Genomic DNA, 18,353 nt, shown 5'->3' with positions numbered 1-18,353 from the left:
GTGGCACAAGTCACAGAAAATTGTAATGATGGTTACAGGAGGATTGTGTCGCAACACAGAGTGCATCGCATCCCTGCTGCGTATGGGGCTGTATAGCCGCAGACCGGTCAGAATGCCCATGATGACCACTGTCCACCATTGAAAGCATCTACAATGGGTATGCGAGCGTCGGAACTGGACCTTGGAGCACTGGTCTGATGCATCCCATTTTTTTTTATGCATCCCGTGGACGGCCGTTTACATGTGCGCCGTTTACCTGGGGAAGTGATGGCATCAGGATGCACTGTGGGAAGACGACAAGCCGGTGGAGGGAGTGTGTCCAACCATTCATGTGGACATCGATTTGACACTTGTCACCTACCTAAACAATGATGCACAGCATGTACACCCCTTCATGGCAATGGTATTCCTTGATGGCAGTGGCCTCTTTCAGCAGGATAAATTGCTCTGCCACACTGCACACATTGTTTGGGAATGGTTTGAGGAACACGATGAAGAGTTCAAGGTGTTGCCCTGGCCTCCAAATTCCCCAGATCTCAATCCAATTGAGCATCTGTGGGATGTGCTGGACCAACACGTCCAATCCACGGCGGTTCAACCTCGAAACTTACAGGACTTGAAAGATCTGCTGCTAATGTCTTGGTGCCAGATACCACAGGACACCTTCAGGAGTTTTGAAGAGTCCATGCCTCTTCGGGTCGGCGCTGATTTGGCGGCACGTGGAGGACCAACAACATATTAGGCAGGTGGTCATAATATTTTGACCAGTGTAGGTTCTTCAGGTCTGTGTTTTGGTTTCTGGGTTCTTTAAAACACAATACATAGATGGTTTTCCATAGTACTAGAGACATTTTTTTAAAAATGTGGAACTTAAATAGGTTCTCCTATTACATTAGACTGTAAAACCATTTCAGGCTATGTACAGTAGTAATATACCATGACTGCACCCAGAACCTACCCAAGGCAGGTTTACATTGATTACATACCATAAAATTGGTATGTATCACTAAGTCAAAGAGTGACCAGATGGAATGTCACTGTTAAAAAAAAAAAAAAGCTGAGCTGATATCTCAGAGTTGGACTTCTGTTTGCTTTTGCTAATAGGGGTAGTTGCAAAATATCTGACATATTTACTATTGCCCTCAAAGGATAGCACATTTGTTCAATGCCTGGAAATTTTTCACACTTTAAAATAACAACTTGATTAAACACGAATCACATGGTCTGATACTCAAGGATGTTGTTGGAAGTCATCTTGTCTGGAACAATATAAAATGTTTAGAAGTAGGCTTTTTTTTAAGAGTTATTGCATAAGTGAATGGTACTACTAAGGAATAATGGCCAAAACAATAATGTACATTTATAAATTAAATACATTTCATTACTTTCTGTTGAGGTTAAACCCGATTACTTTTTTCCTATGAATGGTTGCTTATTAATAGTATATTTTTTTATTTACTTACATAACAAAAACGGATGCTAAAAATAATCATTTAAATTGCACAGAATAATTTCATGATTCTTTTCACAAACAACTGTTTGAATACATAAACATTATATCTACTACAACCATCGTTGTGGCTGTGTTTGGAATAGCAAAGTGTTTACCATACTATCATTTTACGGATTTAAAAGTAATTTTAACAGAACTTTTTGTTGTCAAAATGATAACTGTATGCCATACTGAATTAAACATGCATCGTGATGAGGTAATGTCACAAAATGTATGTTTATCTATGTCATTTTGTAGTGTAAGTATTGAGAGAGTAGTATGTTTACACTGAAAATGTGACAAAAAGAAATGTACTTTGAGTACCCGGATGATGCACTTCAATCGTCAAAACAGAGTGTGGAATGCTGGACACTTCATGCACTCAGTGCTCACGGCTTGCGGTACATAGCGGAAAGGGCGGAGTTACCTGGCAGCGAAATTTCTGTGACAACAGCAACTTGAATGTTGAATGCTTTACCATCACCCGACGCTGTCTGAATATGTAGGTTGTTTGGGATACATGTGTTTAATTGAGGTTGGCTAACGGGCTAAAGCTAATGGCAACACATTGCATGCGTTTGAAACATCACTTCTGTCAGCTGTTAGCTAAACGGCAAATGCTTCTGTGTAATAAAAAATAGTTAAGTGTTCAATTTGGGATAATAATACACTACATGGCTGAGTGCATAGTGTATATTGTAAGTGCATAGTGTATAGTGCATCATTGGGACACAGCTTAGGTGTGTATAGGCAGAGAGTTTATTTAGCCCAAAATGGAGCAAGTGTAGTAAAATGAAAAAACAATGGATTTAAAGGAAAGTCGGTGAAACGTGAGGCGGGTGCCTCTTCTCAACTGTAAGTGCTATATACAGTATACCAAGATAATTGTTCCTTGTGCTTGAATGGTGCTTGTTTAACAAAACCAAAGCAGACAGTTTTCACGGTTATTGTTATTACGTCATTTATTCGGGTCGTGTGACGATGCCAACGTCCCCGGATGAAGTGTGTCCGAATTCTATTCATACTACTCACATGCATACCTAAAAGAATGTACTGTTTTGCTGGCAGATAAGTGCGTCCTTCGTCAAATACAGTACATACTGTGACAGTACGCGGTTTCGGACGCAGCATCAATATGGCTGATGTAGAACAGGAAGTCCTGCCTTACAGATAAAAGAGCCAGATACAGAACTCAACTCGAGAGTCAACTCGAGAATGTGCATGCGTATTAGCTGGACCACAATGAAAAATAGCATTTTTTTTTTATTCATTTTTTTGCGTGATCCGAGGTAAAGAAGCACAATTTATAATACAATTGTTGTCAGATTTTACTGCTAAATATGTTTTTTGATCGTAATCTTGACCAACCGTATTGGAGATTTCGGTCTTTCCCTATTCAAGTAGATAGGAGCTGTACTTTCATGCCGCTTGTATCCATATAAAATAGTTGCCCTGAAGTGTCCCAAAGATGGCCACCGAGTGGACTGGCTTGCCTTGAAAGGGACTTTGAAAGGGACTTTTAAGAGTTGATGGTGTGAGTCCACACCACCCCTTTAGTGTGTGAAAATGCTAGAGAGGTGTTTTGTTGTTACTGTAAATGTTCATTTTTCCGACACCCACAGAGGTACAGTACCTGGCAGATCACATTCGGACAGCTATGACACACTGCACTTTTTCATGATACAAGCATTTCATTGTTATATGTGTAGTTCTGCTTAATGTTTTAGGTTTCAACTTGTGTAAAATGTGTAGTTGCAGTGACATTATAAAACAGTGACAATGTGTATTATATCACATGCAAGTTCATAACATTAAAGGAAATTACATTTGTACTTTTTAAAATGTATTTGTCAACCCACATTTTGTTTGTGTGTGTGTGTGTGTTTGTGTGTGGGTGTGGGTTTGGGTGGTTTATGAGGACATTTTTTTAGGTTACAAACTGGTTATTACAAGGGTATTATGCTATAAATGTGGTTTATGAGGACATTTCTAGTGTCCCCATAATTCAAATCACTTAAAAATATATATTGAACAATGTTTTTTTGAAAATGTAAAAATGCAGAAAGTTTTTTGTGAGGGTTAGGTTTAGGGGTAGGGTTAGGGTCAGGGGATAGAATCTATAGTTTGTACAGTATAAAAATCATTATGTCTATGGAGAGTTCTCGTAAGAATAACTGCACCAACAGTTAGTGTGTGTGTGTGTGTGTGTGTGTGTGTGTGTGTGTGTGTGTGTGTGTGTGTGTGCATAAATACAGTTCCTCAAAAAATCTGCTCACCTTAAGAATAACACGATGGGTGAATGACATGAGAAGATGGCCAGAGATATTTTTAAAGACTTTGTGTTGTCTCTTGGAGTTTCATGAGCACAGAGGCATATCATTACGTCCGCAGCGTGAATGTAGGATCTTGTAGATTTATGAATTGAGTACTCTTGTTTAAAAATCTCTCCCCTCTGCTTCCAGTTATGATATCCCCAGAACACTTTAAAATACTCATGATAACTTTTGGCAACTCTACAACCTCTAAATCCACTTCTCTAGCTAATTACACTGACATCAACACCATAAATATAAACCACAAGTTCAAAGACAAAATTTTCAAGATGTCTGCGTGCTAGTTTCTCTGGTGCATAAGGACAAAGGGTGTTTCTCAATTCTAAGTATCTTGGAAGAACAAACTCGGAAGGACAGGAGGACGTATGTGCCCTTCAAGTAGAGTTCCGAGCACATGAATGACCCAGTAAACTCGGAATTCTAGATGATACCGAATTGCTGAGATGGGAGGAGTCCTAAACTTTCAACATGGCGGAGGAGAGTACAGTTTCTGAACACGACGTACTCTTAATTACCACTTCAGAAGTGGGAAGTAGGATAATTCCGATAGCACATGAAGGCAGCAGTAGAATGCATCCAGGGGTGTAGATTCCAGGGGGGATGGGTGGGAGGTAACCCCCTCCCCCAGTAATCAAAACAAGCAAGTACAGCTTACAGCGGGAAACTCTTGAGGAAAAAACAAAACGATAAATGTCCTTCGTCTGCCACCGTAGTTCCGAGTGCTTGCCCGATGCATCTTCGATATGAAGGACACATCCGGGTAATTTCCTGCATTCTCGGTACTTGCTTACTTGAGGATTGGAATCGAAGTTCGGCCATGGATGATGACGTAGAACGAGTCCACAAGAACGTAAGAACACAAAAGAATGCACGCTGAGAAACAGCCAAAGGCTGTACAAAAGAGTACTTCATCGAGGCTGTCTCATTTAGAAAAGCAAGTAGGATGCTCCGAATGCAGCCTTTGAATGTGACCTTCTTTCACTGGAATTTGGAGGATAAAAGAGGTGTATCCTTTGTGGGCACTCACAACCCACAATTCTTTGCTTCAATGAAAACAACATAATTTGTCTAAATAAAATGCATCCAATTTGCTCGAAATATGATGTTCAAACGCAAGTAATGTTAATTCCCAAGTTGAAGTACCTCAGTAGATGGGTGTAGAGTATATAATATGTATAATTATAGTCTATAAAATAAATTATTATAGACTAAAAGTAAAATCTACTTTCTTTTCTCACTACATCATTATAACTCTCCAAAAATTTACCTCATACATTCCCTCCCAAAGAGACTTTGTTCCCTTCTCACTCAAAGCGCTCGCGCTTGTTAAATCAAGTCAGTCCACTGTCGGCCATCTTTGGAATGCTCTCGGGGGGGCTATTTCCAATCATGCCAGTGCAGCTCCTATCTATTTGAATGGGAAAACACCGAAATCTCCTAAACATTTGATCAAGATTACGATCAATATTCTTTTCTTGATATTTCAAATCAGCAGTAAAATCTGAAAACACTGGTACAGGCGATGTCTGAATCTAAAAGGTGACTGGCTCTTTTACCCTTAAGGCGGGGCTGCCATTGGGCAATCCAATTTCTTCCCTTCATTTTAATAGAAGTGGCCCGTCTCTTCTATGTAGGCTGCGTCTCGTTTGGAAGGATGCGTCCTCCGGAGGTCACATTTGTCGGCCGCATACGTCATCGAGGCTATCTCGTTTCAGAAAAGCGAGTAGGACACTTCGAATGCGACCTTCTTTCACGGGAATTTGGAGGATGCATGAGGTGTATCCTTCATGGGCACTCACAACCCACAATTCTTTGCTACAACGGAAATGTCTAAAAAAATGACATACCTGTTGAAGTACCTCAGTAGATGGGTGCAGAGTATATAATATGTATAATTTTACTAATATATAATTAAAATAATGTATTAGACTAAACGTACACCTGTAAAATCTATTTTCTTTTCTCTTTACATCATTATAACTCTCCTAAAATGTACCTCATACATTCCCTTCCAGAGCTACTTTGTTCCCTTCTCACTCAAAGCGCTCACGCTTGTTAAAGAGTGGCGTGCTGTCATAGCAACCACGTTACGTTCCGTTTCCGTTTGTCTTACAAAGGTCGTCTCGTTTAAACGAAGCTTGTTTAAAGGAAGATGCTCGGTATACTGCAACCTTCAAATGACGCGTCCTACCTAGCACGCAGACTTCAAAACGAGACAGCCGTAGCCTCTAATGTGGATTTCTCTTTACTGTCATTTGTTGACGCCTGAGGCGTCCAGCCAATCAGCTGCGGCTCTGTTTGTGACCCGGGCTCTGATTGGCTTAGAGCGTTACGTTGGCGAAGCTCGTCACACACTCGCTGTTTTACTCCATCAGCTGGGAGCCACGCAGGTGAACACACTGGAATCTAGAGCTGCCATAAGACAGGTAACACTTTTCTGGCTTTTTTTTTTATTTTATTTTTTTTTTACTCTCTTATAATGTTAGAGTGTTTTATATGCGCTTAAGTATGCGTTAATTATTAAATAAAAGATTGAAACGTCGCTAAAAGTAAACAAACTACGTTTTATTTTAATTAAAAAAACTTTGTCTTGAAATATTGCAACATTAGAAAGGGTATGGGTTTATGTTCACTATCATGGCATTAGCATTGTACAACAGCTAAAGTTCAATCCTTGATCACAAACCTGTTTTTAAAAAAGCTGAAAGTTTACTACACCCATATTTGTTCACTACCAGGTTTGTTGGTAAAAATGTTCTTTTACTTTAAGGGTAGTTGATGCATAACATGTTCATGAACTTTTTTTAAAATCAGGATTTTAAGTTCAAATGTATAATGAAGGTATAAGGGAAGTAAATAGTTGGTGCTGTGACAGATTTTCACCATTTTAGTCACTTTTTTTACCTTCACTAGTTCATTTTGAATGGTCGTGTGGTGTGACAAATTAAGTACAAATATATTCCATGTAGTTTCATTTAAAGAGGTAATAGAAACTGCATGCATAATTATACAATTATTGGCAAAATTCTGTTTGAAGTAGTTTTAGATTGTGTATAGCAGGTCACCACAGGACATGTCAACTTTCCAAAAGTATTTTATGTCAACTACTAATAATCAATTTAAATGTAGTCAAAACATAGTCATTTTGATACAGAGTTGTGAGTAGAGTATATATAATTATCCGAACAGAGGTCTGATGAGCTCCTGAGCATATGTACTTTGCATCTGGACTTGGATTGTGTGTGTTTATTCAGTGTAAATGATTGGCCAGCTAGGACCGTAATGTCACAGGGCAAATATTTCACATTTCTTGTCTCATTTACATGACATTAAGCTTATTTTCGAAAAACGTCTATACCATTTTCAACTTTGATTTAGTGACTCATCAAGTGGTTAAGTGGTGTAACCAAGTAATTGATAGATAATGTTCAGTTAGTAGGTCATTATGGCAGAATGAACCCAGACAGGGTAAATAAATAAATGAAAGAGGAGAGGGGGTGCAGAGTAATAAAAGAGACATAAAACTAGCACGGCTATGAAGGAAATTGGTTGCCTGGGGCAATGGTCAGTTACACAGTTTATCAGTCGTTATAGCAGTTATTGACCAATCAGAATCAAATATTAGCCTACGGTAAGCCATGTAATAAAAAGTAATATCTATCTGACACTTTTGTTATTTTGGTAAAAATAGTTTGCAAGTATATATTTTTTTTAATGCATCTCAGGACGGTTACACAAACCCGATCTCATGAGAATTCATCACAATAGTACGAGGTATTGAATTCGTACAAATCGTACGAGTTACACACCTACCAAGTCAAGTCATTTTTATTTGTAAAGGGCTTTTCACAACACACATCGTTTCAAAGCAGCTTTACAGAAAATCATGCATTAACAAAAAAAATGAAACTGTAATATTTATAAAGTCTTAAGAGTTATCATTGTGTAGTTTGATTAAATATGATTGTAAGATGTGTATAGAAATTAAATAATAATTGTATTTATAACCCCAGTGAGCAAGCCGAAGGCGACTGTGGCAAGGAACACAAAACTCCATAAGATGTTGCTTAATGGAGAAAAATAACCTTGGGAGAAACCAGACTCGCTGTGGGGGCCAGTTTCCCTCTGGCTAAACAACATGAATATAATGCCAATTAGTTATTTGTGTGCAGTGCAAGGCATGGTTTTTGTAAATTAAGTCAGCGTTATTAACTGTAAGATCAATGACTAATGTCTTTGAAGTCCATCCTGGATTAACTGCAGAAGTTCACATAGATGCATTGTCCTTTGTTAGTTGGCTGATGAAGGCTTTTGTTTGCAGTTAAATGATAGTCTATGTATTCCATTTTAAGAGTGTAGTCCATCAATAGACAAAAGGTGATGCAGGCAGAGTTCAATGAGGTGCATCGCAGTTCAACTGGCTGGTAATTTCGGTGAGATCTATCTTAAGTCCAAGGTTCAGGCAGTGGGATATGAAGTATCCCATGTCTTACAGTTGGAGTTGGCATCAGTTCATCCTCTGAAGTCAAAAGACTGAAGTGATGTCTGGCTGGCACCGGCTGTAGTTTGTTGCCATCTCTCAGCGACACGTAGCAGTGGAGTCCCGACACCAAGCAGGAACGGAGCTGGATCTGGCCGGCACTGGTAACCTATAGGCTATGAATCGAATAGAATAATATTAGAGTAGAAGCCATTAAATTTTATGCAGCGTTATAGGTAATGATAGATGTTTAGATGTTACCAATGTATAACGCTTCCCTTTTGTAGGTCCAGATGTGGCGTTTGTTCCATCTTAATCCAAAACTGTGTTTTTGTAACTTTAACTCCTAACCCAAATCCCATCCCTAATCCTAACCATAGATTGTATCACCTTAAACCCAAAGTATACTTCGGTTTGACATGAACCCTTAGCGTCTGTGTACAGTGGAACGCTAGCCTTTCAATGTATACTTCATTTGACTGTATGTGCATACACAGGCTGTTGGCGCATTCGCGCTACGACTGCTATGAGAGACTGGACTATTTATCTTCAAGAGTTTTGACCCGTAAAGATGTATTTATATTCCTTCATACTCGAGTTATACAAATGCAGGTATCTCCTGACCTACTCACACACACGCTCTTGACATCCATGGTTGATGCTTTCACATTTGTCTCCTGATGTTTAGTGGTGATTACATCTTGTTCTAGTGCTTCTTCGTGACAGCACCGGCTCAACTGTGAGTGTTGCCACCTTGTTGACCCACTAATCAGTGCAAATAATTCCAGGCGCATGCGTATTTTGTGCGTTCAGAGTACACACGGTTAGAAAAATTGGGCCGCATGCATTCAGTGATCGAGCACTCTGTTGATGATGAAATTTGTGTCACGCGTCCTGTACGCCAGACGCCTAGCGTTCGCATCCAACTGAAGTATACTTTGGGCTTTACCCTACCATGAGCGTATACATTACCATGATTAATGTTAAAAGGCCTGATGTGTTATACGGAAGAAAGCAAGACTTCTGAGTTCCGAATGCATGTTTGTGAAGCTTATGTGCTTGGTTGATGAATAAGTCGTACGAATAAAATTGTACGAATTCGCCTCCTCGTAATATTGTGACGAATTCCTAATAAGACTATGTTGGTTACACCATCTAGACATTTTCTACTTAAAAGGAATGTTCCGGTTTCAGTACAAGTTAAGCTTAGTCTGAATTTGTGGCATAATGTTGAAGTATAGACGCTCAATGTAAACATTGTATGCATTAACATGGTTTTAGTGTTATATAATTGCTTATTAACCTTATCTGTGTAAAGTTATATTCAATATTAAAATTTAGTTGTCATGCCGATGTAACTCAAGTAAACCCCGTAATCTGGTAAATGCCGGGATATCTCTTTTTATCAAGCTAAAGTCATGTTAACTCGTATAATGTTACGTCTTGTGGCTATACTTTTGAAACTGTGTGTATTGTCACATTTATGGACTGGCCCCATTCACTTCCATTGTAAGACAAAATTATGTTTTGTGGTAATCAGCATTTTGCCACAATTGCTGTGGATTGATCTTAACTTGTAATAAACTCGGAACATTCCTTTAAACCCCACAAAAATATATCCAAATTTAATTTAATTTCGAAATTGAAAGCATGTTCATCATAGAAGAGGTGTATTGAAGTTTTTTTTTTATTTTGATAAATGAATAGATCTTGACCTAGACATGAATGCCCGGACTGCAATATTCTCTATTGTACACTGCAGTAAAAGTGTCATTAAATCCAGTTTAAACAAAACACTCCAATATTTGTAGATTCCTCTTTGACACTATTATCATTTTCCAGTTCAAAGTTCTATTTTAAGCAGCCACTCCCTCAAATAAAAAAACACAAAGACATTTTATTTGTTCTATATGGAAACAAAAGTGCATGTGGGCTCAAGGGCAAACCAAACAATACGTTGCACATCCTGATTTCTTCAGGTTGTTTGAAAGGTTCATTTAGCACTATTGTCTCATGAATACCTATTTGATTTTACTTCTTTGCCTTCAGACCATTGTCAAAGATACACAGGTCAAAACTCTTAAACTGTCATACAAACTTCCGAAAATCCAAAAGGCAAGGTGTTTTTTTTTCCGACATGGATAAACTTGGAGAAAAGCAGCTGGATTTGCGGCATGAGAAGAACAGATCTGAGCAGGCACAGTGGCATTCCAGGGCGAATTCACCTTTCTAGGTGTTGGCTGAAGCCATCGCCCATCCATTTAGTTGTTTCTGTCATAGCAAGGTGTGTGCTTTCACAATTATCTCACCTCAGCAAGGCAGAATGGGCTGAAATATGCTGAACAACTTGAAAACCTTTCCACGTTTTGCGCTAAACATTACTGGCATTCACACTTGTACTATTTCTTGAGGGTATGCTGACTTCTGCGTTTGTCTCCTCTTTGATTTGCTCTAGATTTTCTCCTCTCAGGTAGTTATTTTTGTGCAGAAATAAAAGAAAATTTAATGTGGGCTCTTTTCCGGAACCTATTGAGCTGTCTACATAGGCAGCATCCCAACTGAGATGGAACCGATTTGGAACGCTGTACATAGCATAACAAAAATAGTGCTCCGATAAGAAGCTCTTTGGAGACTCAACTCGCAATTGATTTCAATTGAGTTTGACATTAGCATGTTGCTTAGTTAATGCTGTGCCACTCTAAAGGCCAAAGTATACTTTGGTTTTCCGCGCACTGCTACGTCTCGAGCACAGTGCGCGTGACACAAATTTCAGCATCAGAACAGTATGCGCTGTCTGTATGCAGCCCAGTTTTTTAGACACATGGACAATCCGCATCTGTGCATGTTGTCTGCACAAATGCCTGGCATTGACTTTACTAAAAGAGTACCACAAAGCAGTCATTGTGTGCATGCGTCAAACGTTTTTCAGCTAAACTTGGTCTGTGTTTACCGAAGTTTAAAACCAGTGACCAAAGCTGGAAGTGTTTTTGAATGTATTGGCACGTGTAAGCTCAGAGGGGCACCAAAAGCGAGTTGTATTTTTAAAGGATCAGCAGGAATGCATATTTTATTAATCCTAAACCCTGACCTAAACCACAACCCGAAACATCAGTGGAGTAAAAAGGTACTCCACAAATTTAATTTTAGAGCAAAAAATGCAACCTCCAAATCTCACTCACCATTGATTACTTCCTGGTTCCCACAGGATCAGAACCAGTTTCTCGGAGGTTGCTCACGCAACCCGCTATCAGTACCACCACAGAGAAAGGTAAACATGTTCGAATGTATGCACAAATGTCTAATGGTGGATGCCGCTTGTCAGTAATTTGCCAGAATGGGGTCAATTTTAGGGTACATGAACTTTCGGAAGTAACATGTCGATTACTTGTGTGATCATGTTGCTCTGGAACTTAATTCACAATTTGATTTAGAAAGAGTTTGATGTTAGCATGTTGCAAAGTTAATGCTGTGGTACTCTAATAAGCATAAAAATACACAGTAACTCACTAACATTGGGTACATTAGTCCATTTTAATGAGTTTGAACTACTTTTTTATCAATACTTGCATGTATAATATAATCAACATTTCTATTGCTTTTGTACGCCATCTTGGATGGATTTTTTTTCACTGAGTTGGTCGCAATAGGCTAGATTATTGGATTGCTTTCTCAGCAAAGGATACATGCAATGCTCCCTTACCCTTGGCCCAAAAAGGTATCTTCGAAAAAATTAACAGGCTAACTACTTTTTGGAACTGCCTTGGGGACGGGAGCGCAACTATGATTAATATGATGTATATGTAGGCAGCTCACTAGGATTTGAAAGGGAGCCATGATGTGTTTTCTCAACTTTTATCAAGGATCTTATTCAGGTGGATGCATAAGCACACCTCAATGTAAACAGGCTCAAATTTTACTCAAATTGAATGCTTTTAGAGTATTAATATTTGTTGAAATCTGCAAAAAATGCCTCTGCAATCAGGCACATTTTGTTCTCTGGGCGTAGGCTTTGAGTTGCCTGTCTCAGGTACATGTGTTTCTGTAATTATGTATGTTTTGTTTTGATTAGCTCACCTGAATGGGCAAGTCAATCATGGACAGATCATTTTTTTGCAATAGTGAGCTGTTATCTACAGGGGGGTTGCAGTTTACCTCCAGCTAAGTGGTAAATGTTCAGTGCTTTGTGATGAAAGAGACTTTAATGAAGGACAAATTGAGCATCCCCCTAGAACACTGTAGCAACTACATAGCAACACTCTGGCACCCACCTACAATACCCTAGCGTAGTGTTAGCAAGTTTTGCACGGGAAAACACCACACACATTTTATTCAGAATATCTAGATGTTGTTAGAAAACAGATTCAAAATGTTCCGTTCATACAACACTGTGATCTTATTTAACTTATGCAATTTTTTATTTTTTTTTATTTAGATTGCCACTCTTTTGTAATATCAGAAGAGGCTCTTTTAAAGTCCTGTGCCAGTGCCTTGCTGTTCCAATGTGCAATGCCAAAAAGTGACACCTGGCCAGGGGACATTGCCGTGGAATCTGTGACCGGTATGGACAGTGCTGGTAGCTGTGATAGTGTGGTCAGCATCAACTCTGGCTTTGTAAGTATTTGCCTAAAACATCTTTACCAACTATTGGTGTTTTTAACAAACATGAGAATCTGCATCTCTATATGAATGATGAAAGAAACTCTATATAAAGGCAGGCTGCTTTGTGGGTGGAGTAACACGAAGGTTAGCTTTTCATTCAAAAAAAAAAAAAAAAAAAAAGAAAGAAAGAAAACGTGAGAAATTATATTGCCTGCTCTGCATCATACACTTGCTAAAACAGATATTTGTGATTATCAGTGCAACAATCTGCTTAGAAGAGGAACAAGGAAACATGGTGTAGACTTAGTGATGTTTGCTATCTTGATTGAACAAAACTTATTTAAACACTAATTAAAGTTGAACTTTTATGTAACACTTCATTTAACATATACATAAAATATGTAAAAGAGACTGGAAAAAGTCATTTTTAATTATTGCAGTTTTGAACTGTTGACAAAAATACTATATTTATACAATACTGTGTTATAAATTACCCTGGAAGTTATCTGAACATTTAGAAATCACTTTCAAATTCTTTTTTATGAAGTTCTATGAGGATCCTTTGTGTATAATGGTGGAAATGTTATTTAGTGAGAACAAGAACAGAGCATTTCTACACTTTAAATTTATCTGGTTCTATCCAGCGATTGGTTGAATGCTTTACAAGTTCCATAATCAAAATATTTTTTGTAAGTAACAAGTAGTGTGTTACTTTCAGCCAAATTACCGTGAGAAAAAAGGATAGCAAAACCCCAATAATTTAAGACATTATTTTAAAATAATTAACATTCCCCCAACACTAGTTCTGTCACAAAACATTGGAAAAATACACTCTGAGTTGGACAAATTACATTTTGAAAAATGCGATTCAACAGCTATCTGAAAAATTCAAAAGATTTGGAAGGGTCTTTAGCAATGTTTTATTTGTATGATAGAGTGATGATAGTTTTGGACACCTTTCTGCTGAGGAGAAAGCAACCCTCATGTACCTAGAAGAGACCATTGAGGCTCTGGAGGTAGAAGATGACAGCGGTTTGTCTAGCGATGAGCCTGATCGCCCATCTCATGACCTGGCTGGAAAAAATATTCATCAACCCTCCATCAACCTCAACAAACCTGAGGGTAAGCAGTAATACAGTAACACTGTCTTTTAAACATGGTATTATACTCGCAAGTATCTCACTATTCATCAAGGATCTCCTTGTTAAATAATAGTTGTCATTTTCCCTCCGACTTGCACTTTGTTTTAAATTGGTTTCTTTTAGTTGTCTGTATACACACCATAAAAGTTTTTTTTTTTATATTGACATAAATGTTCTTTTTCAGAGCTATTAGCCCATGAGGACCCAAACCAAGTCATGGGAAAACATCGCAAACCATCTCAGAAGTACCTTGTGCCAACTCCATTACTCCTTGCCAGTGGTAATAACAAATTAACCAGTAGACCTGTTGAATCATCTCCCAAAGAACAACCTGTGGCTTTTCTTGATGTACCTGATGGGTTCAGATCACAATCTTACCATCAGCAAACTGGACTGGCAGTTTCAGAAGGAACTGCTCCTTCCAACGTTGTTACTGCTAAACCAAGCATTGGATTATCGAGTGATGTGATTGACTTGCCACCTTCTTTCATACCTGAACCACCAGTTAGAGCAAATTTGCCCAGACACTCGAACTCGAAAGAGAGTTCTCCTAAGAGTTTGGATGTCAAGTCACAGCAGAAGCCCCAGAAAGCTTCCTCAAAGATTCCGGTGGGTTTGATTCCTCCACCCTCAGACTTCATGGATGAACCAGCAGAGAGGAGCACCACAACACATTATTCACCACAGCCAACACCCGTTTTCGATGAGCCACCAGAATGGACTCCTGAACTCCCGAAAACAAAGCCAAAACCTGGTGGTGGAACAGATGAGCCTGCTGAGATGAGAAAATCCCAAAGTGCTGACCCAGAAACCTCAAGAGGAATTCACAATGAGCTTGAGAATTTGCACAAGAAGGCCTCCATGAAGAAAGCGCCTCATTTGACACCATTAATGTTATCACAACATGCTTCCGCAGACAAACCGATAACACCTTCAACATCTTCAGAACATGTACCTGGAGTTCCAAAAGATTACAGTGACAACAAAAGCCCACCAGTTGTGGCTCCCAAACCCAAGAAACTGCCTTCTAATATCATTCTCAAAAGCCACAAAGATATGGGTGCTGCACACACTTTATTACCACAGAGTGACCGTCCTCAACTTGATCCACAGAAGACACGAATGGAAGCATTGAGAAAATTAGGCCTGCTGAAGAGTGAGGATGTCGTTTCCGGGCCCAATGTCTCTTCTAATCGATTACCAACATTCAAAGCTAAAGATACCCCACTTTCCTCCAATAACCCAAGCATTTACATGGGGGCACCCAAGGTAGAAGCAGTACAGGACTCTAGACAAGCTGAAAGTCCTGTACCAGGAGTGGTGCAGTCACAAATAGACATGCCAAAACTCATAGATGCGGCAAGTAGGGAAGGTTCTTTAAAGAAGCAACAAGCAATACCTTATGAGGTCAAATCAGCTTCTCTGGAGCGATCAGGTGTTGGTCTAAGCAGCATTGTCATTGAACCCACCGCACAGGCAACAACTTCAGACAAGACCAATATTGAGCGGCGATCAGGTGTAGGTCGGAACAGCATCATCATTGATCCGACCCTACAGGGAACGAATCCAGACAAGACCAATACTGAGCACCGATCAGGTGTAGGTCGGAACAGCATTGTCGTGAAACCAACATTACACGCAACAAATCCAGACAAAACTAATGTTGAGCTATCGCCAGGTCAGTTACGAAAGAACCGAAGTCGACCTCCTTCTGCAGGAAGCGCAAAGGACTTCGGTATTGGTCATCCAGCTGATGATTCAAACAAATCACTTAATGCTGCTTCAGTTCAGCCTTCACAGCCAGGTAACAACACCCAAAAGTTGCCCCGCTCCAGTGGAATAAGCGTTCTGATTACACCACATGGTAAAAATGGCGAGAACCGACAAGATGCCTTGAAGAAACTGGGCTTATTGAGGAAATAAACAGTTTGCTATCTGCCTTTCTCTAAATTCTGTACTTCTGGGTACAGAATTCACAATTTATTCTGGGTACAAGGATCGTTAGCACTGTAAAACAGAATGTTGAATTGGGTCTCACATAATATGGATATTAAGACATAATCAGAAGTACCTGCTGTAGTATAGTTTTTTTTCTGGATCTTCAGCAATATTGGCACTTTTGGTTTCAGCTTGATGGTTGATTTGCATCCTCTGCTACCTGCTTAAATAATCATCACAACATAGCATATGCACTTTCTTGTAAGTTGTTTTAGTAAGAAAGGTAAGGAAATTAATGTAAACATCATAGCATCAAAATGAAATCAAAATGGACCTTATTCACTTTCTGAAGGCATGTCCCTGGTCTTATGCACGATTCAACCATGTATGTTATTTAAAAGAGAAAGAAAGTCTTTCTTAGTAATATTTAAACAAAATGTAATAACTTTCTCCAACTCTGAATCGACTTTCATTTTTGGTTGACGTCACATCGGTCGTGTAGGCTATTGGTTAATGGTAACCAATCGCAAAATAGCTATTTAGGCATTGTTATAGACCTTTCTTAATCCAGTAAGAACCAATTGCCAATAGTTTATGCAGTAATTTAATGCCAGTTAATGTTAAAGGTGCTGTAAGCGATTGTTTTTCATGGAAAGGTATGCAACATTTTTTTACTACTCCCTGAAAGATATGAATGAAATAAGTGTCTTGAGATATCTCACCGGTCTCTGTGACAGCTCTAGACTCTGTAAACAGCAAACAAAAATGTGTCCGCAGACTGCGGACAATGACGCTTTCTGCCTGTCAATCATTTTGCTCGTTCTCATAGTATTGTACAGCTAATTATAAAGGCATAATGTCATTTTTATGCCATGTTGCTCAGACCACTTATCTGTTAAGGGCACTATTTTGCTGCTGTTGTTTTTGACAACTGTTTTTGCTTGTGTCGGTCTCAATAAAGCTTTTTTTTTTTTTTTTTTTTTTGGAGTATGGGATTTTGGAAAAAAGGGAGCGTGGCTAATCCAACGACACAGCTTGTGGATATTCTAGAAGGTCTAAAATCACTTACAGCACCTTTAATACTCAAATCTCATCTCTGGTGTATATATTTTTTGTTGTTGAATGGTGCTGTACACACCATATTAAATAAACATTTTTAATAAAGCTGCTATTCTTGAAAATGAATAGATTATTGTTTACTAATGAGTCAATAATTTTATTCTTCTACAGATTTAATAATGTGGCATTATTTATGAGGGGTTCTTAATGAATACAAATTTGGACTATACTGAGGAAAAAGAAAAGAACAAAGATAAAATCACACTTTTAGATTTTGAAGGTAAATGGGTAGTTGACATGCCTAGATGTGTGACATGCGATAAAGTACAAAAATTACAAAGTTCTGCTATTTTTATATTATATTATATTAGAATATATTGTATTATTAGTAGCTTTTATTACCTCATTATTTGAGACAACATGAAATATTATACTTTTATAATATCATATGTCATAAAAATCATTTGTCACACTGCAGGACCATTCAAAATGAACTAATGAAGGCAAAAGGTAATTAAAAATGGTGGGAAAAATCTTAAAAGAAATGACAAAAGTAACAGGGCCTTACACTTTCCATTATACATTCATATAAGTGTCAATCTAAAAATGCGATGTTGATAAAAAAACAAAAAAAACAATAGCCTATGGACATGTTATGCATCAACCACTGAAATATTAATATATTGTAATATATTACTATGATAACAGTAATAGGATGTTGATTTACTGCAGATCCATGAAAATCACATATGAAACTAAACATTTTGAATCAGTGTTTGACGTCCTTGTCTCTGATGCACAAATACCTTTCCATGTTTTTCTTGTCAACAGAGTCTTGCTGAGGTGACATTCTGAAAGTTCTTTTCATAACATCATCTGTGTGTATCAGACGAGGCAGGAACTAGTCAGACCTGATCTGAGGCAGCAGGGTTTTGTGATCTGAGGTTAATGACATGCTTTGCTTTGTCATCCAGCATTTGAGCTTTATAGTAAGCCAGACAGTCAGATTGGGTTTTCAGATCATTGACTTGCTTTTGTTAGTTACTGAAAGAATATAATTTTGCATTTGAACAGGTGCATTTAGAGGTTGTATAGTAGTTGTCTGTTTTAAAACAAAGTATTAGGGAACGTCCAGTTGCACAATAAGCGGAATAGACAAATAGCCTATTTCACGATACACAATAGCACAATAGATACAATATAGCACAACACGATACAGTGTATAGAAGGGGATAGTTCACCCAAAATTTTACATTATATCATCTTTATTTAGCCTTATGTTGTTCCAAACACATTGGAATTTTTTTCTT

At 38.4% G+C, this 18,353-nt stretch overlaps 1 protein-coding gene across 3 annotated transcripts; it reads left to right on the top strand.

Moving 5' to 3' along the window:
- Nucleotides 1–6,191: 6,191 nt before the first annotated feature.
- Nucleotides 6,192–17,611, top strand: LOC127419630 (specifically androgen-regulated gene protein-like). 3 transcript variants are annotated; one of them, XM_051661185.1, is made up of 5 exons: nt 6,242–6,251; nt 11,511–11,573; nt 12,738–12,916; nt 13,840–14,026; nt 14,231–17,611. In XM_051661185.1, exons 3-5 carry the CDS (start codon nt 12,812–12,814, stop codon nt 15,967–15,969), a joined length of 2,031 nt encoding a protein of 676 aa, XP_051517145.1. In that variant the 5' UTR covers nt 6,242–6,251; nt 11,511–11,573; nt 12,738–12,811; the 3' UTR covers nt 15,970–17,611. The 3 variants fall into 3 exon arrangements, with proteins under 3 accessions (XP_051517146.1, XP_051517145.1, XP_051517147.1); XM_051661187.1 differs by lacking the exon at nt 6,242–6,251 and adding an exon at nt 8,409–8,469; XM_051661186.1 differs by lacking the exon at nt 11,511–11,573 and having other exon boundaries at nt 6,192–6,251.
- Nucleotides 17,612–18,353: the final 742 nt, after the last annotated feature.

Source organism: Myxocyprinus asiaticus, chromosome 29 (genome assembly GCF_019703515.2).
Source record: "Myxocyprinus asiaticus isolate MX2 ecotype Aquarium Trade chromosome 29, UBuf_Myxa_2, whole genome shotgun sequence".
NCBI classification, from domain to species: Eukaryota; Metazoa; Chordata; class Actinopteri; order Cypriniformes; family Catostomidae; genus Myxocyprinus; species Myxocyprinus asiaticus.
This window is presented reverse-complemented; position numbering and strand designations above follow the sequence as displayed.